This window comes from Bacillus rossius, chromosome 16, assembly GCF_032445375.1.
Source record: "Bacillus rossius redtenbacheri isolate Brsri chromosome 16, Brsri_v3, whole genome shotgun sequence".
NCBI classification, from domain to species: Eukaryota; Metazoa; Arthropoda; class Insecta; order Phasmatodea; family Bacillidae; genus Bacillus; species Bacillus rossius.
Genome location: NC_086343.1, coordinates 13,229,881 through 13,256,463, shown reverse-complemented (window position 1 = coordinate 13,256,463; position 26,583 = coordinate 13,229,881). Strand labels below are relative to the sequence as shown.

General features: G+C 38.1%; 2 protein-coding genes across 4 annotated transcripts in view; both read left to right on the top strand.

Annotated features, from left to right (window-relative positions):
* The first annotated feature begins 6,895 nt into the window (after positions 1-6,895).
* LOC134540312 (snake venom metalloprotease inhibitor 02A10-like) lies at positions 6,896-15,148 on the top strand. Its single transcript, XM_063382972.1, has 3 exons — positions 6,896-6,901; positions 7,556-8,040; positions 15,121-15,148. The coding sequence occupies exons 1-3, from the start codon at positions 6,896-6,898 to the stop codon at positions 15,146-15,148; spliced, it is 519 nt and encodes a 172-aa protein (XP_063239042.1).
* Positions 7,615-26,583, top strand: part of LOC134540467 (carboxypeptidase D-like) — a 49,355-nt gene continuing 30,386 nt past the window's right edge. The window contains exons 1-2 of one of the 3 annotated variants that reach the window (XM_063383237.1): positions 7,615-8,125; positions 20,419-20,707. In XM_063383237.1, coding sequence (XP_063239307.1) covers positions 20,488-20,707 — 220 coding nt within the window. In that variant the 5' untranslated portion in view covers positions 7,615-8,125; positions 20,419-20,487. Of the gene's footprint in view, positions 8,126-10,611; positions 10,685-15,566; positions 15,669-20,418; positions 20,708-26,583 lie in introns of those variants that run through there. The other 2 variants (XM_063383239.1, XM_063383238.1) reach the window with 2 other exon arrangements.

Below are 26,583 nucleotides of genomic sequence, written 5' to 3'. Positions count from 1 at the left end.
TGGGCTGTTAGCGTTTAAAAGACCCATTGTCAGCGAATGAACGAGGCAAATTTCCCTGTTCGTAACAATGCCACTTGCAAAATACCCGTGAAGTTTTATCTCACGATGTATTCTGAATCGGAACTAAGCGTGGTTTTGTCTGTTTGATTCTGGAAAAAAAAAAAAAATAATCAAAACGTTTCGTTTCACACTTTTAATGACATTATATACTTTATTCTTTAAAATTTTGTAAATTTTTAAGAAAATGTTTAACGCATTCCTTACAGACAATAGCACTACACAGGTTTTTGTTCTTAATTCATCTTAATGGAACAAAACTGCTCAAAACCAAGCAGTAGTCAGAGATAAAAACTCATAAAATGAAATAAATATTTAAAATATTTATATTTTGTAGTTATTGTAAAAAAAAAGGGGGGGGAGAGAGAGAATTGACGATGAAAGTAATGGCTTGTCTCAACGTTCGTTGTTGGTAGGTGTTTCTGAGACGAACTTCGCCGATGATACACGAAGCGCTGTATGTCGTCGCTCTAGCCAGAGGTTTGTATTTATAATATTGTAAGAGAGAAAATGAAGCAATAAACTCTCTGAACGTTTTATCGCGCTATATCTGAGGCCCACAATGTTTCTTTTCAACTGCAAGTATAGTATTTAAAGCGCGTTTCTTAGATATAAGTAAATTATTATAAACTGCTGTTGTTACGAGTATTCACGAGGTGGCAGAACTCACAGGCAGCAATTCTAACTCAAATATCTCTTAAATTAAGAAAAAGGTCGGTTACTTAATAGGAATAAACACCACCATGTTCATTACATTTGAGAATTTTTTGAAATTATATTTTGTAACAATCTATTATAATCAGTGGCACAACTCTGAATAAATAACGTATTTATACAACTTATTTATACAACTAGAGTCTGATATAAATAAACAATTACCAGAAATTTTAATCTCAGGGTGGAAATAGCCCATTATTTCATGTGAGTGCTTGCAGTTATAATATTTACTCTAGGATCTGGGATACGAATTTTTTTTTTTTGAGAAGGGTCCTAATCTAGGTTTCTTGCGGTTTATCAGTCAGAATAAATAATACAATTGTACAGCAAGCTGTCACCAATTTTTTAAAAAAGGGCACGTGTGCTTTCATACGCACTTTAGAAGATATACGTACTAATTTTTGATTGAACAAACAATTTTTTTTGAAACTAATAGCACCAAAAATTATCAAAATTTGTTACATAATATTAATCACACAAAATTATTTTAAAGCACAATGGATATAGAGTTAATTATATGTACGTATATATCAGCTGAAATTATCGGTATTGACACAGTGTAAAAACTTTATTTTAGAGAATTAAAAAACAAAAGTTTAATGTTTTATATCAGAATTGAGAATATTTTTGTTCGACATCAGATATGGAAATAAATTTGTGTCTTAATATGAATGTAAAGTTTGCAAAATTTCCAACATTCGTTATTAAAAGGTGGGAATCGGGGTTAAAAAATGGTCACCTAGTATAAAACAACCAAACTAACATACTGGGCTATTTATTACAAATTATAATAAGAATATTATTAAACAGAATTAGTGATAATACAAATTGTAACTTTTATTGCTGTGTAAAATGTATATAAAGTAATGAAAAAAAAGTAATGAATAGTGTCGGGACTCGAGCCTAGAATATTGCAAGTCAACAACTTGTATTTAACCGCTGATCTAAAGGAGCACAATTTAAAATTGTGTAGTATTTTGAGCTATCGTTCATAATACCAGGGAAAAAAACGTATTTTTAAAGTTGTTATTAGTTATTAATGACTACCATATAAAAATATATTTAAGAGTAGTTTTGCTACCATAAATATTTATAAGACGCACAGATACGTTTGGTACGTTTGCCGATGTTCACGTAAGCGACTACATACAGCTTAATGCCGCCACCCGCGGTCTGTTGTCTGGACGACTTCAGCTCGTGGATATGGCAGAAACAAGCATGCGCTTTGGATTTAAAAATGTCAAACTTCCATCCATGGTCCATTGCATTTCCGTTGCTTGCTAAAATATCACCCTCAACGTGCCTAAAGTAGTATGACTTCCAAAAAAAAAAAATTCCAAGATTGCATGGTGTAATCACATTTTAAATATTTTTTAAAGCTGTCTACTAATGTTAAAGCTAAGACAAACATTCTAAAGTATTAATATAACGTCGTTGTTGTTAGATTGTAAGTTTAACATCCAGAGAGAGACATAAACTATTCCTATCGCACGAAGGTTTATCTTTCAGAATGATGCGAGGATTAACTATCCCGAATGAAAATTTAAAAAAATGGGTGCGTGTCCACCACGCGCGTTAGAAGTGAAACTTTACACTTTAATGCGCCAGTTGAATGATAACGCAAAATATTCAATAAGTCATTAAACAATAAAATTTATATATATAGAATTGATGTTCATACTCGAGGTTCGCAACTGTAACAAACATGGCGGCCGAAAAACCTTGAAAATTCGAGTCTAAGGGTTGCCTGAATCTACGTTTTTTTATTTTTATTTTTAAATTAACCCTCCACTTCTCCCTCCCCCTTTTGAACGTTACATCACGACTTACCCTACCAACTCTAAGGATTTTTAACTTTCAAAACTTTCTTAAAATTGAGACACTACTCATAAAGAACTATTTTTTTTTAATTTTATTTTGAAGCTTAGAGAGGTGCGCAAGTTTGTCCGCGGAGGGGGCCGAAAGTTTCATCGAAGCGCCCTAAAACCGTCCAACGTGACACCGCGAACTTTCGTTCCACCCCCCCCCCCCCCCCCCCCCCCCCCCCATCAAAATCCACTCCTCAGAAGGCCGCCGAGCGGGTCACGGCTCTCGCCGGGGACCGAAAAGATCCGTCCGGGTCCTCTGGCTCGTGCGCACCGTGCGTCACGCGCGAGAGCGTTCCGCAGCTCGACGGCAGAGCGTCGTGGTTCTGCCGGCCGCATGGTCCTAGCGCTGGCGTCTTCAGTTCGAAAATTCACCGTCAACTGTCAAAAAAATTTTTTTTCTGACGTGACAACGTCTAATAAATCGATGAACGCCGGCTACACGCACGAAAAATTGTCCCGTTACACTCACTGTACGCTTGCGACGCATCTATCTCTCTTCCACTCGATTGGAACAACCATCGATTTGACTTTTTCGAGGCACATTAAACTTGAAACACTCCCATTCGTTTCCTACTTTTCCTATCATCGTCCTATCCTTAACAGAATAACACAGATTGGAAGAAGTTAAATAGCAAACATGTATAAAAGTTATAGTTCAAATAATCTCTTCGTTAAAGTAATAAACATATTTGAATTAATGAGAGCAAATAAAAGTAAATTTATCAATTAAATTGTAGATTTCATTTCACTCCTTCTTTGTATCCATACAAAATAGTGATAATTCAATAAAAATTATTCAATTTTATTCATAAAGGTATGCAATCATTCCATCAATGTTTTGTTATGACGTTGTCACGTTAAACTATCGTCCGTAAACAAACTTTACAGACAACCAATTTGTTTTCACCTTAAATTGGCCGAGAATGCTGGTTACGAACTGTCCAGGAATCTTCGTAAATTTATCGTCATCTTCCTAAATTTACGGGTACTAAGTTCATTAAACTTCAAACATCGGCCCACAAGGATAACGTTGGTATGCAAGCAAAACATTTAGAAACTGATTTGGACTACTAAAAAAACACGTGAATTGCACCTGTTTGTACAGAATAAATTAAATACGTCGCTGTTTCTAGGAAAAAACCTGGTGCCTGAAATTGAGAAGAACTATTTGCTTATTTGAGGCTAATTCTTCGTTGAAAATTCTGTATATTTACTGTATTTTCTAACAGTGGGGTCGGCAACAACTGATTATCAATTCACCATTTCCTCTACATCACAGAACTATTTCATAAAGATCTTTTACATTTTATATTTAAAAAAATACTATGGCCATTGTTCCCAAAAATATTAAACTAATTTTATTTTCAGATAAAATAAATTACCTACACTTATATGAACAGCAAGATTTCTCTTATACCTAATTAGTGTTATCTTTTCTGTGGCAGCTTATGAAGATTGAATTTTCTTTTAATCGTAATATTAAATTTAATATATTTTGGAACAATGTATCACAATATGAACACAACAATTCAATATATTGTTACGAACGTGAGCAAGGCCGCGACACGTGCAGGTGCAGAGCTGGCTGGCGGTTTCCGCAACATGAGATGCACCGCGCGTACCTGGAAGATTACAAGGATTGTCGCTTTCCCCCCCTCCTTGTCCACGCTCAACGCGCGGCGCTGATAGCTAAGACACCTGACACCTCACAGCTGCGGAGTTCTCGAACCGCCGACACGTGTTTCGAGAGATTTCTGCCGCCGGGTGGGCGCGGAATGGCGGCTCGTATATAAGAGCCTCAGAGTCAGTGGAGAGCTGATGGCTGACTGGCAGCCTGGCGGGAAACGACGAAAGTCGCCCCCACTAAAAACCAGTCAGTGCTTAGTAGATATTTTCTACTCTTCCAGCTCTTCTTCCTGAGCCATCCTTCTATTCCCGTAGCCAATCCGCATGTAATTAATGCATGAAATTTTGCATCCCGCATGTAAGTGCCCAGGGTTTTCCCTGTGTCTATGCAGGTTTTACCTGGGCCCAACTTATCTAGTTTTAGTCTAGAATAGTCAGTGAGGGGAGTTAGTCATGGCGCCAATCGCTGCCATGGCTGGCCAATCCCCTCCTAGCACACGATGCATGCACCCTCTCCCGCATGGCTACCCCCTGCATGACTAGGCGTATAGGCTTCGGCCTGAGACGCACCTAGAGTCTGTCCCTAATACAGACCCCTCCCCAACACACTTAGTTTTAATTTAGGTTAGGAAAAAAAATTGGAGAGCTGAGTCTGAGTTCAGTCAGAGTTCGGGCGGGAGCTTTCCCGCGGCGGAGTTTCCGGGGGTGCGGCATAGTGGCGAAGTCCCTGGACGAAGGTTCCAGGGCGAAGAGTTCAGTTCCGGGCGATAGTGTTGCGGGCGCGGCGGAGTTCCGAGCGAAGTTCCGAGCGAAGTGTCGGCGGATCCTCGGCGAAGGCAAGTGCGTCGGCGACGGCGGAGTCCCGCGGCGGAGACCCACGAGGGGTGCTGCGGCGAGAGTTGCGCCAGAGGTGCGGCCCAGCGAGATGTGCGGTGTGTGAAAACGAGTGGCTGGGGAAGTAACATTTTAAAGTACAATTGATTAATCGTCATTTTTAGATTATTTGATAGTAATGTAAATAGTGGCAATAAATAAAACTGTGTGGGTAGTAAAATCTATTAATTGGGCTATCCTTTACGAACCCACGGTAAATCGTAAAAATATTTAAAAAATCTAAGATTTCATAATTTCGTATGTTTTTTATAAAAAAATATGTATATATAATATAACGATACCTCCTAGATGTAGACATTAGAAACATACTCTAGTAATACTCACATTCAAACTAGCATTTTTTTTATTTATTTCAAGTAAAACGTAATGTTATTTTACAAAAGATCTACCAATTTAAAATAATGATAGTAATATAAGCAGGTGCCTGCAAAATTTACATTGTTATTTGGCGACTATATAGAAAGCAAATGTTGGTATAGCTGGAGAAGCTTTCAAGAACTTATAGCTAATGACAAAGTACACAGGAAAAAAAAACTGCAGAACGAACCACTTGGGACCAAGAAAGAAAGTGTAACTTGGCAGCAGTTTAGAAACACGTGTCATCAAATTGATCATGCACATGTTTTTGGTGTATAGCATGGCATCACAAAACAAAGCGAATTTTGCAAGTATTTAGTCATGATGTTCGAGACTTTTCCGGGAAATACAAATACATACATTTTAATGGTAAGCTAGTGCAAGTGTGTAGTAAGCTGATGCAGATGAGCGAGTGCATTGCCAGTAGATTTCCTAGATGGCAAACGATCGTATAAGAGTGTATATCGCAAATGCAACATGAAGTGAAATATTCTGAATAGTGTGCAAAACAAAAACAAAAAAATGCCACATGAGCTTACCGCGATAGTTAAGTTTCTCTTCCGCAATCAGACGCATAGGGTTACTGGATGACAAAGCACTGATATTGACACACTCGTCCCTTCGTGTGTGAGTAACAGAACGGAACCATACTTTCTCGTGCGTTCATGCGAGCGACGTAAAGTTTAGGGGGTCGACCGACGGACCTGGGAAACGTACTTATTATTCATCGACCCCGAATCTGTTGCCGGAATAAAATATGTTCATTTTTAGATTCTTTTGTTTATTTTTATTTTTCCTTTTGTAAGAGTAGAAGGTGTGGTCGTTTAGGATATGTTAAATGAATAAAAAGTAAAATCGTTTAAGTTTTTGTTAGGTTTTTAAACGTCTGTGTTATCGGGACTAAAACTAAATTTAGTGACGTGAAATCAGCGGCATTTAAGATACACGAAAATCGTGAAAAAAAAAAGTACATGATGGAGATTAAATTTCATTTTTATGTAGCTAAAGTGCAAATTATGAAATCATATATATATAAGAATAATTGTGTCTTATATGCAACAATTAACACTAGCAGAATAATAATTTTTGAAATTATTTTTGGAATGTTACTATGATTTTTTCGTTGGGTTAAGCAGCTAGCCGTATCATATTTAACACTAAAACAAGTCCTGCAAGATGTAGGTACCAGCAGGGGGGGGGGGGTAAATTATTCATTTCTTGATGTTCCAAAAGTTCCCAGACTAGCGACCAAAAAAAGCTCAAAATCGAAAGGAAAATTTATGTTTTTTTTCAAACCCAAATAAAAACAAGTTTATTTTGTAGTAAGGGTGAGGGTAAGGGAGGGACCTAGGTGCCTAGTCATGCTGGGATTAACCATGCAGGTAAGGGTAGCGTAAGGGATCTTGCCGGCCATGGCAGATAATGAAACCAGCTCCAAACCCACGCTAAGCTGGGCCCAGGTAGAACCTGCATGGACACGTGCACAGACACCAGGGAAGCATTAATAGCGTAGGAGCACACAGGATACAGAGGATGGTATGGACGAAGAGTTTTGACGGAAGGTTGTATAGGGAAGGGGATTTGGGGCACTTGGACGCATAGACCCGCTTTCATGTATCTTACCAGCCGCTGGGTTTATGGACCAGGGGCGCACGCAACCTTTGTGGTTGAGTGGGCTACACTGGCCTATCACTCCGCTGCCGAGAAGACTGACTATTTTGATTCCATCCCGCGAAGTAGCGCGAAGGAGCGGCGGTTAACTTCGGGCGAGTCCGCGGGAATCGACTCGGTGGCCGAATGAAACGGAAGCTTCACCTCGGAACCGGAAGAGGAGTAGTGGAACGAGGGGGGGGGGGGAAGGGGGGGGGGGCGGCTCGCAGTCGCGGGTAAACAAGCCGGAGAACGACGCACGTCCGCGGACAGAACCTTAACCCCCCCCCCCTCCCACCCGCCGAGACGTCGAAGGACTCTCACGGCCGCCGCCGCGGGGCGGATGTTTACCTTCCGCCCCGACGGCTGTCCCCTCCTCGCCGCAGCTGCCCCCGGGTGAGCTGACGTGGTGGCAGTCCTGCAGTCGCGCGGAGACGGAGACGTATCTACCGGAGCGGAGCTTCTGGACGGAGACGTATCTACCGGAGCAGAGCTTCTGGACGGAGACGTATCTCCCCGAGCAGAGCTTCTGGACGGAGACGTATCTACCGGAGCAGAGCTTCTGGACGGAGACGTATCTACCGGAGCAGAGCTTCTGGACGGAGACGTATCTCCCCGAGCAGAGCTTCTGGACGGAGACGTATCTACCGGAGCAGAGCTTCTGGACGGAGACGTATCTCCCCGAGCAGAGCTTCTGGACGGAGACGTATCTCCCCGAGCAGAGCTTCTGGACGGAGACGTATCTCCCCGAGCAGAGCTTCTGGACGGAGACGTATCTACCGGAGCAGAGCTTCTGGACGGAGACGTATCTACCGGAGCAGAGCTTCTGGACGGAGACGTATCTCCCCGAGCAGAGCTTCTGGACGGAGACGTATCTACCGGAGCAGAGCTTCTGGACGGAGACGGACCCGCACGGATTACCTCGGCGATGCTGAGCTCTTCCGTTTACTGAAGAGGCGAGTACTTGGCTGTTTACCTACTGTTATAATATGACTTAGTCGTTTATTTTCATCAAATATTTAAATTCTTCCCGTGCTATGACCTGAAAGCATCATTTTTTTAAAATTAAAATAATATTTCTTAACCTTAAAACGCAATCTCATTGGTTGCCATTTGTCACCGTTTCCGCGCACTGTGGATGCAGCAGACTGGAATAGTGAAACAATCCCGGATACCAGTCAACGTTTACGTGATCCGTCTCCGCCCTCATAGTATTTTTTCCACTTGGATGCTGCCAATGCACTTTGAAGGCTTGCAATTTATATAAAAAAATATTTATAAAAATTTCTCTTGTTAGGATTTATTAGTTTGACGATCACGTACGCAGTAAACACATGCATATTACACTAGTTTCTTTTTTCGCTCTTTTATTTTTAAGAGAAATTTTCGAGTTGCTTTACGTTATTAATACAACATTCGTGTCTCGGTCAAACTTTGCTTCAAACTTTACAACCTGTCCGAACTCAAGTTAAAACATAATACTAATGCACATGAACAAATTAGAAAACCTTTTAGAATTCAGGCAGTGTCTACAGTATCAGACATTTTTGAAGTTATAATTTAATCCGTCCGTCCGTAGAAAGTTAAAGCTTCGTAAGGATGGGAATGCTTATGCCATCTGATTGACTGCGGGTCGCATTGATTGACGGACGAATACGACGGATCGTCGTGAGTCGAGCTTATCACGTTGCGCCCGTCCGTAGATCATCCGTACGTCGTCCGTACGTCATCCGTTAGTTAATCAGCCGCCGAGCGATTTACCATGTTCCACTCGTACGTCGTAATATTTAGACCATTTCAACACCACCAACTGAACATAAACTTTAATTTCGGAGAAAATTTCTCTTGAATTGATAATCATGTAATTCATGCACAGGGGAATGGAGATGCAAGCAATCGCATTTGTAGGAATACATTTTATTAATGACCTTAACTCTTACCTTTACACAAAAAAAAAGTCAATACTTTAACAAAATATTGTAACCTTGTAAAACACGTGGCTATTGTTATTTTTGCATACATGAAATAGGTAGGGGCAGGCATTTTTCACGAGTAAACCTGAACGCCTATTAGACTACAACAATGTATATCCGCACCACCGTTTTGTTCCTTGTGATTGGCTGCCGTCTGCCAGAGAAGTCGTTCCCTTATTTGACCGAGCCACTCAGAACGCGTTTACTTATGCGCTTAATTACTGTGATTGGTGTTGTAACAGTCAACACGTACCTGAAATAAACTCACCCGATCACGAAACACAGACGATGCTACAGTGTTTTAACTTTCACCTAGTCTGGGAATCTTTTCGCGAAATATGCATGGCCCTAAAATGGGTTTTCCGATATGATATTGATTATTTCTTACGAATATTGGCGCATTTATTTAATATTTCAATTGATGTTTCACAAAAGCATAAATTTTTTTTAAACCATGGGATAGATAATCGAATATTCAATAATTGGACTATGTTTTGTTTTATTTTGCTAATTGATGTGCGCAGTTAATACTGGAAAGCTACTCAGGGAACGGATTACAAATACCTTTTAACTACTGGAATTAACTGGGACAACACAAAGCATAAAGGCCCGGGTAAGAAACCGAACCCAGTATTACCACGAAAACTAGTTTGTAGTGATACAGTCGTTTGCAACATAAATTTAAAAGATATTTGTAACTTTTGCATGAATAGTTCTGTTTCATTTACAAAAAAAGGGCGTGGCTGTGTCAAGGACACGGCCGTGTGTTGTACATGAATACGTGTACGTAACAGGTAATATTTTCTATACAAATATAATAGCTATTTTTTATCTTAACACCATATATATACACTGTAACTATTTTACATTAATGTTTTATATATGCAATCGTTATATTTTGACGAGAGCTGACGATTGAAACTTAAACGAACGTCGTAGCTTCTCCGAGCCAAAAGTTGTACTAAATAGAAATCTCGAAACGCAGCAAAATGACCTCAAAATGGCGGCGCTTCCCCCCCTCCACCGCGCGCGCGATGCGTCACAGTCCTCACTTAGCGTAACGAATTATTTGATCCTTTAGCTATCCAGTGGTGTAATTAAATTTTGGATGGAGATGATAAGATATGTAGCTGCAACACCAAACTGTATCCCCTGATTTTGTTAAAATTGTTTTTTTTTAATTGCCTCCCATTATAGAAGCAATTTTAAAGACGTATTCAAGTAAAAAAAAAATACAATTTCTGTCCCGACAGCTAAGTTGGACGAGGAAGCTGCGACCTGGCTGGGAGGTCAGGAAATGAGGCCATGCTACTCAGTCCGATGACCTCGTCGCTAGTCTACGGTCGTCTCTCCCCCCAGCTCTACATCCCATTTACCCGTTATTTAGTCACGTGGGGCCACCGTTTGATTGCGCGCATGCCGGGGGTCTGGCGATAAATCACCGCGTCCGCGTTCGGGAAGGTAACTAGTAAAAGGAAATAAGTGGTTAGGGGACTGGGGAGATCGGAGCTCATCGAGTTAGGTCCAGCGACGTCAAACGAGGTACGAACCAACCGCTCATTAAATAATCACTAACTCGGTTGCGCGTGATCCGGCTTCCTCGTCCAGGACACGTGACTTCCGGATCAAATAACTCATTTATAGAGACCTGCGAAATTCGCGGTTTCGATGGCCTTCAGGATAGACTGCACACACCCCTGTACACTCGGGCAAATAACGCAAGTTCATTGGCTGCCGACTCGTAATTCGTCTCAGCTGATTTGTCTGTGATTCGATCCTTCTTTGGTTGAGGGTTTATAACTGGTTGAGATTCGTCCAGATGAACAGTAAGCCAATAGCAAAATTATCTAAGAGGTATATGTGTTTGAATTCTAGCTTATCACCGAATGAATCCACGAATTTTGCAGGTCTCTACTCATTTATTTGTATGTTTACGAAATTAAATGAACAGACGAAATGGAAAATATAGTATGAGATTTATTTTCATTTTTTTAGTATATACGAAAGTATATAATACTGAAAGATTTCTAACTATATTTTGATTAGTGGAACATCTTGCCATTTACAACACAGGTTTTTTCATAACTTTATCGTATTTTCATTGGCTACAAATTATAACGTGTGAATTTTTTTTTTCATTTATGAACTAGACTTATTTCAACAAGAAATAAATAAAAATACTAAAATGTTGCAGAATATCCTACAACACATATGATTGTACAAACTGTAGAATAATTTAATAAGTAGTTTACTAAAATAATCCTTTCTTGCTCAATTGAGAGCATAGTTGACTCTTTATGATTACAATGTTTCAGCGAACAGTGGTTTGAGGTTCATATAATAACAAACTATTAAATATCTCCTTACGTTTACTGCTGTGATTTCCTTTCTTTACAAATACTGAAATACAGAATCCAAATTTTTTCACGTAGCTTCGGGAGTCGATCACGAACGTTGCCGAAGGTACCCAAAGTTTTTCCATCATGGTGAAGACCCGTTCCTATTTCAATCGAGACATCCATAAGAAGCATAAAAGTGTGTAGCGAACCGCCAGAAATAATGATCACACTTGGCGGTCATCAACACAAAATAAATTTGCTGTTGTTTAGAGCAAATAGTTCTTTAAACGGTAACAGACAAAAATACCTGACCGTGAGATTACGACCAAAGTATTAAGAGTATTTTTTGTTTCAGTTTAATATTTTTAAAAATCAAAATAATTATAATAAAAAACAATTACACTGGAAATTCTGGTATTTTACGGATTTTGTTTGCAAAATCCTGCGGATGTCGAAGTTTAAAATTTTTAACAAGCATTTTCCTGTTATGGGGAGTTTGTCTCACATAGTAATATCGGTACGCGACCACTATCGCTGTAGTGACTCACGCTTGGTAATGCTGTGTGAAGTCGTGTACAAATCTTTCGTGAGCGATCCTAAACACGACAGCCCCTAACCACATGCACCGGACGTGGTTTGCAAACCACAGACGGTTTCAGATCGTAAATCTGAACACTCCTCCCCCCTCCAAACCCTTTCCAAAATAATCATTCAATTGGATTTAAGTTCGCACGCCACGTGAATTCACCATCATCGACACACCATCCAACACACATCCTTCTTCATCGAAGCAAAATTCGACACCCATTGCCCATCATCGATGCTCAATTTGACGCACATTCAACATACATATGTACTCATTATCGACATAATAATAATTCGACACACATTCATTATCTTCAAAAACACACATTCATCATCAAAGTCAAAGTGGATTAACTTGACAGGCAGTAATTCAGTCAGACGGAAAACGCACCGGGTTTAAATGGATCGAGGTTGGAACTTAACCTGGTAATCAAATTTATTACCTTCTTTGAATAATTCTTGCAACGGGGAAGATTGATTTATGACACTATTTTCGACATAAATCATTGCTAGTTTGTAATGTATTTCTTGGAGAAAACCCGAAGACCGGACAACGAAAGACCAATACACAAACACAGAAATAAAACAATCGGTCTGTGCCCGATGATGGAAATAAATCTTAGTTCCCGAAACATCGCAACTGTTTTGTCTCAGGAAATTCACTGTATTCATCTGTGCTGTTGCGTTTGTGTATGTCAGAGTAGCTGTTCAATTTCTTCGCTGGGTTTGCGTGTGCGTCGTTTTTTGGCGGCGTATTGTGCCAATTATCTGTTTAATACCGCCGTCCGGTACCACTGCCTGTCGCTGTGTTGATCTAGGTTGTTGTATGTCTGTATTTTATGTTTTCTTGTTACAACTGTCTCATAGGCCTATGTATTTATCGGGCAACTTTCGTCTGTGCTGTGTTAGTGTTATATTTCCTTTTTCCTGTCTAGTAGTAGCTATACAATAGGGGTTACTGCTACATGAGTAGGAGTGTGGATGGTATGGGTGGGGTCGAAAGTCTTGGATTGTGACGTCACGGCAGTCATATTTGATGACCTGGACCTTGACTTTGCGTACATATACTGATCGTAACTAACGAAAAAAATGGCAGAATCCTAAGTTGGTTGCCGTTCATTAGTGTGTCAGTAATGAAGTGTCAGTGATAAATGACTAATTTTAATTAAAACAATTACGTCTGAATGAAAATGTATTTATTAAAAAAAAATTATAACCTGTATGGATGGCTTTTACCATTTTTCGAGGCAAATACTTGTACTCGTTTGAACTTATATGGACATAAACTGTCAAAATAAAAATATATATATATATATTAATTGGGAAATGTTTAGATCGTTGTTGATGAAACATCACCTACGAGCCAAAATGTTTAATGACCCACCTAGTCAGGTGTCTGTTTGTGTCAGTGAGGCTGGATGATAAGTGCGACGCTCGCTGGTGCTTGAAGCGCGGTGTCGTCTCTAAGCACAAGGCTCTGAACTGGCGCGCAGTCTTCTCGTTGCGCATAGGGCTACTACGAGATTTGAGCGGTTACCGTAACCCTTGATGGCGGAGAAGAGAAGATAAAGGTGGAATACAAGTCCCTTGAGTGCTTAAAATGTTTTTACTTGGTGTTTCAAAAATAAATAATACTCTGAAATCACACGTTTTTATCGATTTACACTATTTTAAAAATATAATAAAAACGAAATATTGAAACAGGTATACCTAGGTTGGCGGGGACCGTTAAGTTATTTTTTATACTTTGTTTGTTACTTTATTTGAATAATTCTTGTATTTTGAAAGATTTAATTTAAATAATTTCATAGGCATACACCATTAACGGTTTTCTGTGGTTTTCATAGGAAAAAATATTTTAAAAAAAATGATTACATAAACACGAGAAGAACCAGTGATAAGTATATGCCTGGACAGTAATACACAATTCCAGGGGAAAAATTTAGTCCGAAAAAAAGTTTAAAACGATTACAGATTGTAATAGGGTAAAGTAAGTACAAATAAAACAACCGTGGACGAATCAGCGACGCACTGGTGAACCCAACGTTGAAACATAACAGACAATCTGAACAACACAACGACGACAGCACACCCGAACACAGAATGCTTTCAATGACACATCAGTTAGGTACTCAGGCATTCGCCTATCCATTGCCATACGCAAATATACACAATCACGCAAAGTTTGCACATGTTAATTGAACGTCGCCTTTCGTCAATGCTGACATCTTGTGTGAGATCGCGTTTGACATTTGTTTCTTACTAAAAAAAAATAATATCAACGCTCCCAGTAGATTCTATTCAGAAAGTACACAATAATTATTTAAAGTTTTAATTCTTAAGAGAGTGTATGAAAAAATTACAAAAGTTAATTTCCATCCTGCGCGCGAATCATGCAACGAAATTTTCACACGATGAAAAGATGGCTAAATAAAAAAAAGAAGCTACATAAAAATAAAAATTTTTATACGTGCTTTTAAATCGTATTCTTTAGTAATTGGGATTGGATATGAACCAATATCATTAAAAACCTTTATTAATTGTAAATTTTTGTAATAGAAACTGTGTTTATACATTTTAAAAGTGTATTTATATAATTGAGGTTAGGTTGTACTTCATTAGGCGCGTTATGACAAAATGAGAATGATAAATTTTTACCATGCGCGCTCAGCATGCAAAAAAAAAAAAATGACAGGATGAAAAAAACCTGCATACAAATAAAAAGTATACATATGTGTTTTTAGATCGTATAATTTAGTGATTGATATCGAATAATGGTCCATGCAGGTGTAATTAAAAACAATCATTTATTTTGAGTATTAGCGATATAAATTGTTTTTTTTTATAAACTTATTCAAGTGTATTTATAAGTTTATCTTCACGTATGCAATACGATGTCAGGTTTGCTTGTAAGCACGCAAACTAATTGTGTGTTCATTTCATTTCCTTGGGTCTTTCTTCATCGGCGACCTGATATGCGGCTAGAGGTTTATCGCGTAGGGGAAATTTACTTTTTTTCGAGTCGGAACGTAACAGCCCTGACCGTGTGAGGAGGGAAGTGGGCTTCCTGCGGCTGCGATAGCGAGTCTCTGCTTACTCTCACTTCGCGCTCAGATAAGGCGACAACGCTCTTTCCCGCCACCGCCGCGTGCTTTTAGTTCCAGTTCCGAAAGGAAAAAAAAAATTCCGAACGTAAATCTGCTTGCACGGTGTTTTACGCATCACAGAAAGGCGTTACCATGTCCTCAACGGAAGAAAAAAAAAATCGAACATTCAACAATAATTTGTTTAGTTTCTTTTTTAGCATGCTTATTAACGTGCGCGTAAATACTGTAAAGCTATTCAAAGCACGATTCACAAACAACTCTTAACTCACAAATCATAAATGTCCGGGTAAGAATCCGAACCCATTATTACTGCGAAAACGTTTTTTTAAATTGTGATTCAGTAGTTTTCATGTAAATGAAAAACGTACAAATATTTAAAGTTTAACATGAATATTTCTGTTCCATTAAACAAAAAAAAATTACAGTATAGTTATCATTCGTAATAATGGCACTTTCCGCAGTAAAACGGCGTACTCTTGAAGATGTACAGAATAGGTAAGTACTCGTGTATAATTATTTCTTTATTTTGTTTATTTAATGCCGTATTTTCGTGTCGCATGACCCACCAAGCAATGTTTAGTTTACTTTGTGTTTGCCAATACATGTAACACGTTCCTTCTAAGGAAATTAAATGTCTTCCAACGTGATTCTTTGTACGCCCTTTTGAATGAAAATAAATATACTGAAATTTGTAAATTTTAGAATTTAATGACCTTTGTGTTTTTACCGATACTTTCAAGTTTATTGTTTGCTGTCACGCTGCGTAACGGTTGGTATTTGTATCTTTGCATTTCCAAGGTTAGTAATTCTGCACCTGTACAGTAGATAGCACAAAAGTCAAACGAGAATCCGTTTTCTATACTCTGTAAGGCCCGTTATTTAACTGAATATAACTGGAGTAACATATTCGTGTAAAAGTTTGAATCGTTACTCAAATATATTTTAATCATTAATATATTTAATTTTCCAAAATTTATAATTCAAACACATTTTAAACAAAAATGAATAACATACAATTTCGTTTGCTAGTTTGATTTATTAGCTTGTTCCGTTCAAAACCGCAGATAAATGCGTAAATATTGGCCGCGTTACTGAAGCCTTAAAAGCCACAGGCGGGTGGTGTTCGTAAACTCCTCGCCGATATTTCTTGAACGTGAAATTCTACGCAAAAAAAAAAAACAGCCGTGCGTAAACAATATTTAAGTCCCGTTCCCACAAACATTCTGGTTTTAAGTTCCTATCCCTACTCCTCCTGCAAGGGTGAAGGGGGAAAAAATTTAAACGACGGTATTTTATTTTTTATTTTTTAAAGGGAGGTAGCATAAACGGGTGCACGCGAAAGTATAAAGAACGTCCGAAGAAGGTAGGAGTGTGTGTGCGTGCTATCTCCCGTGGTAGCAGTTAGCTAGCGTATCTTCCGCTTTTAAGTTAAGCGAGCACCGCTGTCCCAACGTGGTTCCAAAAAAGGGGCTTCCAACAGCCCCATCCCCCCCTTCCCCTCAACACCATCTCCCACTTTACCCTCCTGCTCGTTGAAAAACAGGAAATTGCGGCCAGAGACTAGACCGCTAGAAAAAAAATAATAATAAAAAAATAAAATACGCCTCTGGAGGACGAAATGGGTCGTGGTCTTCGTTACGAAAGTAAAAGGGAAGTGGCTTCGAAAGTAAACAAACTTAATTTATATAACAGAATAAATATATTCATACATGTAAATTATTTTATTTTGCACAAGGCAATGATTTTTTTAACTGACCTCCCTGTACTTGGGACATTTTTTCACTTGACGTTACAAATATAATCTAAATGTTTTTTTTTTCCTTCACTGGATACGATTTTAAGGATGGCAATTTAACTATTATCCTACTTAAAAAAAAATCTTGATAATCGAATGTTCTTGACAAAAAATATACATTTCTTGGCGTTACATTTTCGTAACATTAATGTCAACATGTTTTGTTTCTATTTGCGCATTTTTTTAAAACACACGTATCAACTATACGTTTATAAAATTTCTCTCCCTTGCTGTTTTTGGTATTATTTATATGGGTTTCGAGATCGCCTGTTTTGCTAGCCTGCTTTTCGTTACCAACAACCAGGTAAGTAGATAAATACAGTTACGATTATTTCGTGGATTCATTTCAATCCAGGCTAGATTCTGTTTGCCTGTAAATTATTAAACTTTTTTTTAAGTGATCATTGGTCAATAACATGTTCACATCCTTTGGCTCAGAGTGATCAAGGGCGTGTCAAGAGAACTGTAGATCATACAACTAACTATATTAAGCAGATTTATATGTGCTTCAATTATACTTTGCTTTGAAATGAATCCGCGAAGGGATAAATATTCACTTACCACTATTTCGTCCAGTTCATGCTATTCTACGAGGTAAGTAGTAGCGACAAGGGCAATATACGCAAAGAAGCCGTTCCGGCTATTATCAGTCAAAGACAACAAAAAAAAGGCGATTGGTGAGGATTCAAAAGCATAAAAAAGTCATCCTTCAACATTCATTATTAGTGTGAAATAAAAACACTTTCAAAACATTAATACTGCACGGACTATCTTAATTATTCAGGAACTGTGAAAGCAACTGGACATTTTGTAGTGAAGCTAAAAGGTGTTAAATAACAAAAAAAAAAAAAAAAAGGAAATAGAAGGTTCATCATACTATACGTAACTAAAAGAGTCTAAAATTTACATTCGGAAGTCACTCCTACACTAAAACAGCACAACACAAAACCTACCTACACTGGAACTTCGACAGCGTAAGAAAACTGAGTGTAGCAAGTTTTTTACAACTACATATATGGTTACAGATAGTTCAAAAAGGTACAGCTCTAGCGAAAGTATTTCCTATAGTTTAGTGTGGTTCTGGTTCTTCCGTGAAAATTTGTTCGGTAACTTCTAGAAATGAAGAAGGGTGGAATTTGGGGGAAGAATAGTTAAGTAACATATCAAAAAAAAAAAATTTTTTTTAGAAACATACAAAACAGTTATGTAGTATCCTCAAAATAGCTTATCGGTAACAGAAAACGCTGTTATTCTTAAATAGTTTGGTAAAGACTGCTAAATTACGCTGTCGTCACAAATAAATATTTGGAGCAATTAATAACAAAATAATTGTGTGTCGGCTACAAAACTATATTTATTTTCTCACGTCAGTTAACGGATGTTTTTGTTAAGTTTGCTGTTAATGATACCATTACGGTAAAGGTAAACCAGAGAGGGCGATGCAGTTAGGCATTAAACTGGCCCAAGAGTTTTTAATCCAATTTTCTCCGCTGGACATAAGTCCCATTGTTTTTATCACGCCGTTTTCATAGAAAAACCTCAAGAATGGATCGCAGAGATATGAACTGTGAAATAAATATTACAGCACAAACGTACACAGTGGGCTCTTACGACGATGAAACAGTTAAAACAAAAACATAAATCACAAAAGAAAACTGATAACACACCGACTAACAGAAAAACCCAACGATGATACCAAACAGATTTTCTAGACAACATAACGACAGCAGCACGGCTTCCCACGACAAATCAGTGCTAATTTTAGGGGATTGACACCTGCTCCTGTGTCCTGTCATCAGGCACAGTCAGTCCATCACTCTAAATACATTTCTTGTAAAATCTACAATGAATGTCTTGTGTATTCTCACCAGCCCTCTTAAAAGTACAACAGTGTGTGTTGTGATATCATTTACCTTGTAAAAGTACAAGGGCAATGCTTGTAGCCCCCCAAAATAAAACTACTGTATGAACACATAATACAGAAAAAAAAAATTCTGTTAATTTTACAAAAGATTATTTTGGAAACAAGTTGCCTATAAAAAAAGGTTTCAATACTACAAGAAAGATATAAGTTCGTACAACACATGGCTATGGTTATTTTTTGCATATTTGAAATACGTTTTTTAAAGGATGATACTGAGTATTTCTTACGAAAATTGGCCCATAACTGATGTTTCATTCAAGCATAATTTCAAAATCAAATATCCAATCATTGGATTTTTTTTTGGTTTTATTATGCTTATTAATGTGCGCAGTTAATACGGGAAATCTATTTAGAGGAACGGTTCACAAATAACATTGGAGGTAACGGAACAACATAGAGCATAAATGCCCGGGTAAGAATCCGGACATGGTATTACTGCGAAGATTTATTTTTTCTGTAGTGATATACTTGCGTACAAACATTTCGGGTTTAATTTCATCGATATTTGAAGTTCATGGTTGGCCGTGGGATTTTTTTTTAATGCGTCTTTTGTGTCGAATGCGTTTCTCCGCGCGGGTCCGCGAACCGGTTCCTGATCACATGTTTGTATCGTTTAAGATTATTTCGGTTATTTAACATTAATATGTTCAAGTATATAACATTTCCGCACATTACAGTCCTTTGCTTTGATTTATTTAGTTACAATTCATGCATTTAATCATTGTAATTCGTTTACATGAAATAACACTTACTTCGTTATAAATGAGTTCTTTTGATGCTGTTTGTTGTTTTTTTTACTTCATTTTAATTATTTTATTACATTTAGGTACAAATCATTGTATTTCTATTTTATCGAGTGATTTGGTTTGATGTATTAGGTTTCCGACTATTTTCCGTATATTTGGATTTATTTCAGTTCCGTTATTATCGTTTAAGATTATTTCGGTTATTTCACATTGATATGTTCAAGTATATAACATTTCCGCACATTACAGTCCTTTGCTTTGATTTATTTAGTTACAATACAACCATTTTAATCTTTGTAATTCGTTTCTATTAAGTAACACTTATTTCGTTATAAATGGGTTCTTTTGATGCTGTTTGTTGTTTTTTTTAGCTTCATTTTAATTATTTTATTTAATTTGGGTACAAATCATTGTATTTCTATTTTATCGAGTGATTTGGTTTGATGTATTAGGTTTCCGACTCTTTTCCGTATAATTGGATATATTTCAGTTCCATTATTATCGTTTAAGATTATTTCGGTTATTTCACATCAATATGTTCAAGTATATAACATTTCCGCACATTACAGTTTTTTGCTTTGATTTATTTTGTTACAATTCATGCATTTAATCATTGTAACACGTTCATATGAAAGAACACTTATTTCGTTATAAATGGGTTCTTTTGATAGTGTTTGTTGTTTTTTTTTTTACTTCATTTTATTTATTTTTAACATTTAAGTACAATTCTTACAATACGATCAAATTACAATACGATAGTGTTTGTGTTTGTGTTTCCAGACGTGTAAGCGTCCGCGGGCGCGCGGGAGGGGCTGCTGCCATGAGCGCGTCCCGCAGCGGACGACGCCCATGATGCCCGGGACGACGACTTCGACGTCGTCGACGACTTCGACGACGACGACGGTCCTGCTGCTGTGGCTGCTGGCGCCCCCGGGTCCCCGGGTCGCCCCCGCCTCAACCTCGGACTTCCGCTACCACGACCACGACGCCGTCACAGCGTTCCTCAGGAGCGTCGGCGACTCGCACGGAGACGTCGCGACGCTCTACTCCATCGGCAAGTCCGTCGCCGGTGGGTTTCCCATTCACACCATAAAAAAAAAAAACCACAACATGCTACCCTCTTACCCTTCCAGCGCATCGGCCCTGTGCTTATGTATAGTCGGTAGAGACCCGTGAAATTCGCGGGTTCATTTCGTGTCATGCTAAAATTCAAATAATTTCACCTTAGTGGTGCTTCTGTCATTGGTTCACTGTTAATCTGGAGGACTGAGGGCCAATTAGAGACCCTCGCTCATAGAAGTGTCGAATCACAAGCCACCCAGTCGAGACGACTCACAAGTCAGCAGCCAGTGAACAGTTGGCATTTGCCCGAGTGTGTAGAGGATATTGGAGTCTATCCTGGAGGTCATTGAACCCGCGAATTTCATAGGTCTCTATGTATAGGGGCAGGCATTTTTTCGTGAATAAATCTGAACGCCTGTTAGACTGCAACAAGGTATACCCGCGCACCAGGGGTTTCTTCCTTGCGATTGGCGGCCGTCTGAGAGAGAAGTCGTTGCCTTGTTTGACGAAGCCACTCAGGTCGCGTTTACTTCCGCACTGAATCACTGTGGATTGGTGTTGTTACAATCGACATGCGCCTGAAAGAAAATTCACCCAATCACGAAACACAGACGATGCTACAAGTGTTTTCACTTATAGCTAATCTCGGAATCTTTCGCGAAATTTGAATGGCCCTACTTGTGTAGAAAGGGAATGAATGATACCTACACTGTAAAAATTATATATTTTTTTTAGATTTAACGTGAGCCAGTCTTCCAGTACTCTCCAAGTGACGTGTAACATCTAACCTTGGTAACAAGCAAATTCACGTGTCAGGATTTTAGCATGAAAACTATCATAATCATGAATGGTTTTTCCATCCCGAGAGAGTTGATCGTTCTCGATTTGAAAAAATTTATTACCGGTTTCCACCTGGGGACAGGAACCACCTTGGCGCTTTTTTTTTTTTTTTTAAATCCAAACCAAAACCTTTCCCGAAAACACCTCAGATCGTCACCAAATGTTAATCCCACTATTCCAAAAATTTTTTTATTCAATTTATATGGTAAATATATTTATTTGCAGCAATTTCATTTTTAATACATCGCAAGTTGGACACTACAATAAAAATAACAGTTTTTTTAAGTGAAAACTTCTTTGGCCGCGTTGAGCGATTTTTGGTAGGGGCAAAACTTATGGGTTCGCGTAACGACATCCTAGTGATATAATACCAAAATAATTTTCTTACGTAAATTTTACGTAGAAATGATGATGTTATATTACACATTTAAAAACAAAGTTTTAAATTTTCACTTCTGTAGACAGTCCCCATGACCAGGGCCGGCGCGTCCACACAGGCGAACTAGGCAACCGCCCAGTGCGCCAAGTAGCTGGGGGCGGCGCAGCACGACACACAACAGCTGATACAATATGTTTAACGCTTATTCAAACTAGATGAAAATGGATTTTTGTAACAGCTTGGAATGTTTATATTGATATAAGTAATTATTTAAAGTCCACGGTGACCTGTTTATGATTTGTAATAGTAATAAGTAAAAAAGTAAAAAAAAAACACAAGCCTGTTTACATTTTGATTGTTGACAAAATCTTAGGCTTACGTGATGTATTTTGAGGCAAAGAAAATTTTATTTTGGGGTTTCCGGCGGGTAGGTTGGGGGGGGGGGGGGGGCGGCTGCATTAAGGTTTTTCGTCTAGGGCGCCAATTTACCTTGCACCGGCCCTGCCCATGACTGACTTATTTTTTCCCCACGTTCAACGCATCTTAGCTCTCGTCATACACAGCATTTCAGTGGGAGTGGTTTCGTGTACGCGACGGAGGTCAAGGAACGGGAAAAAAAAGTGTAGCAACCACGGTGCTGCCATCTGTGGCGGACGGCGCGAACCGGAGTTCACAGAGCCAAGGGGAAGAACTTATAGCATCAACTGTTTGATGAATAAATTGCTAGTATTTTAACTAAAAGTCCTATTCGAAAACCAGGTCCAAAGCCGGGGCTTGGTAATTTTTCCAAGTCTTTCTCTCGCTTTTATCGGAAATCAAATTTTTTAATTAGTTGACGTAGCTGCACCGGCTCCGTGGGGGCTCGTGTCCAGAAATGTTTTTTTTTTTAAAGCAAAATTTGCGTAAATTCATCACGCTCGGCATTATTTAAAAAAATTCTAAGTTAAATTTCGTGTCCAATTTTAGTGTTATAAGTGTATTTGCAATATGAGAATACGGTAATTTGGTCGTTACCGATGTTAGATGTTACACATGAATGTCGAGTACTGAAAGACGCGTTCACATAAATTTTTTTTTTAAAAATCAAGTTTCTAACATTTTTTAGAGTTGAGGTGTCATTCTGTTCCACATCAGTACAGACCGATGCGTTGGAGACTAAGAGGCTCGGGTCCACCATTCGTTTTTTTTTTTTGACGTGACAACATCTAATAAAACGATGAACGCCGGCTGCACGCACGAAAAAGTGTCCCGTTACGCACATTGTCCCGTTACGCTGTGTCCCGTTACGCTCATTGTACGCTTGCGACGCATCTATATCTCTTCCACTCGATTGGAACAACCATCGATTTGACTTTTTCGAGGCACATTAAACTTGAAACACTCCCATTCGTTTCCTACTTTTCCTATCATCGTCCTATCCTTAACAGAATAACACAGATTGGAAGAAGTTAAATACCAAACATGTATAAAAGTTATAGTTCAAATAATCTGTTCAGTTAAGTAATAAACATATTTGAATTAATGAGTGAAAATAAAAGTAAATCTATCAATTAAATTGTAGATTTCATTTCACTCCTTCTTTGTATCAATACAAAATAGTGATAATTGTATAAAAATTATTCAATTTTATTCATAAAAGTATGCAATCATTTCATCAATGTTTTGTTATGACGTTGTCACGTTAAACGATCGTCCGTAAACCGACTTTACAGACAACCAATTTTTTTTGTTTTCCTTCTTCGCCTCTGTACGCCCGCGCATTCTGTGCCGCGACGTCGCAGATCGAGGTCGCCAAACCACTCGCGCGAAACAGCGCTGATAACAAGCGCGGTCGATATCTAATCAAATATCCGGGCCGCGCATAGATCACCCTTAACTGAATTATCTCCGTCACGGGCAAAAGTGGCTCGGTCGAACTGAATTTCCCGGCGTCACCGGGAAAATTTTGCGTCACGGGCGTGCAGATTCCTTCGAGTTCAGATCGTTCCCATCGTGTCAACGGCGAAGCAGTGGGTATGCGATTTTATCATCAGTCAAATTGGTTTTATTGAATTGAATTTCATTTTAGTCGACTTATTTCAAATTGCCAAGTCTACCATCTCACCCCGCGAGTGTTAATAAAGTGCATGTAATATGATAGTAACACAAAACCTAAGTTTATCCAAATAAATAAAATAACCAAGAAAAATAAAACTGATTACAAATAAAATACCCACTAAAATAAAGTCTAGCAAACCTAAAACTTATAAGATACTAAATATGGCATGGCATTAACGAGATTAAGAACTGAATTAGAAAAAAATAAATTATAGAGAAAATATTCATAAAGTGAAATAAAAGAGTTTTAAATGTACCCAATAACTTAATCTTAACAATAATAACACAAGTTTCGTGGTATAAAATATGTTTACAATACACTTATATAATATATTAATAATAATTAGAGAAACGTGAATTTCACGGGTTCAATGACCTCCAGGATAGACTCCAATATCCTATACACACTCGGGCAAACGCCAACTGTTCATTGGCTGCTGACTTGTGAGTCGTCTCGGCTGGGTGGCCTGTGATTCGACACTTCAATGAGTGAGGGTCTCTAATTGGCCCTCAGTCCTCCAGATTAACAGAGAACCAATGACAGAAGCAGCACTAAGGTATAATTATTTGAATTTTAGCATAACACGAAATGAATCCGTGAAATTCACGGGTCTCTAATAATAATCATCTACACATTTTCACGCATTTTCAAGAATTTTAATGTACCTGCTTTATGCTGAACAGCTTAGTGAAGAACAGTTAAAAAAAAAGAAAAAAAACTAAAACTTTCTGTAACACTACATTCCTGGCTGGTGCACACCAGTCAAATAAATACTGTTCGGTTTCATCAGCAAAACCTTTATTTCCGCATGGCAAAGAACATTTCACAAAAAAAAACTTAATGGGACGAATTTTGATTACCAAATCTATAAGTATCGCTAACTTTGAGTATTTTTATGTCACACACAAAGTAAATCATTTATGCATAAAATAAAATAGAAGCAACCAAAATATTTTGTTGCAGAAAATATTTTTTTTGTTTAAATGTTTATATATATATATATACATTGGGGATTGTAACTTGAAAATAAGAATCGGCTTGTGCCTGATGACTAGAGACCCGTGAATTTCGCGGATTCATTTCGTGTTATGCTAAAATTCAAAAAATTATACCTTAGTGCTGCTTCTGCCATTGGTTCACTGTTAATCTGGAGGACTGAGGGCCAATTAGAGACCCTCACTCACAGAAATGTCGAATCACAGGCCACCCAGTCGAGACGACTCACAAGTCAACAGCCAATGAACAGTTGGCATTTGCCCGAGTGTGTAGAGGATATTGGAGTCTATCCTGGAGGTCATTGAATCCGCGAAATTCACGGGTCTCTACTGATGACGTAAAACGATGTCAGATCCCAAAAATTCGCAAACCGTTTTGTCATTGGAAACCTACTGTGTTAGTTGGTGTTGTTTCATTATGTTGTCCATAATATATATAGGTATGTTTGTATATTTGCTTTTTTGTCCAGGTTTTGTTGTTCTACCTGCATTTACTGTTATTTTTGAAACTGTTTTTAGCACATTGTGTTCGTCTGTGTTAATATATTTTTTTTTCATGACTACATTCCTTCCACGGATTTCTTGTGTGCTGTTTTGGGTTTGTGTATTCATTTTTAAATCTTAATTTACGCTCTTGAAGGTTTTCCATTAAAAAAAGGTGCAAAACTGCTATGGCGTATGCCCAAGAAATGTATTAAATCAATAATTCCTCATTCCATGGATCATTTAAAGAAGGTATTGTTGGAATAATTTTCAAAAATCCTAGAAACAAAACAGTCTACGCAAATGATATTGTCATTACACTGCCATGGTCATTAGTTACTCACTGTGGCGTAATTTATATGCCAACTGAAAAATCGGTGCCTACTGGTGCTAAAATGCAGAAATAAATAAAATATTTATGAAGTATGCCTGTAGGCATACAATTTATAACGTTTCTGCCAGGAAAAAAAATATTTATAAAAGTTATCTTTATGTTTTTATTTTTAACTTGTAAAGTCTTCATATGTTCTCGTTAAGCTTAGCAATTTACAAATCACGCAAAGTTTGCATTTGTACAAGAAAATATTTTCAAAAACTATTTTTATAGAATATATTTAAAATTGTAGAAAAACCAAATTCGACTGTGTCTTTGTATCATTAAAAAAAAACTTTGTTTAAGCTTAATGTACTCATAAATGTATTATAAAACTGCAATTTCTCCACATACAGTGTTGAAAAATAGATTTATTATTCGGGAAAAGCTTTCCAAAATCATATTTTTTATTGCGATTTGTTTTTGTTTTTTTCGACGTAGAGATCAAAGAGATATTTAAAATACCGATTTCGGTCCGGAAAAATGAACGGAAAGCGCTTAGCTTCCTTTGTAAGACAAGCACAGAACCATCCTCTGTATTGGGGGGAAAAAAAAGGGAGGTGGGAGGGTTGGTTAAGGCTTGACAGCGTGGTTCCCATAAAGGGCTGAGGTCACCAGAATTTAGGGGAGGAAGAGGGGGTAGATTGTGCTTTGCCCTTTGAGGGTTTTTCAAGGAAGGCCAAAAACATTATACGTTTGATGTTTCACGAACGGT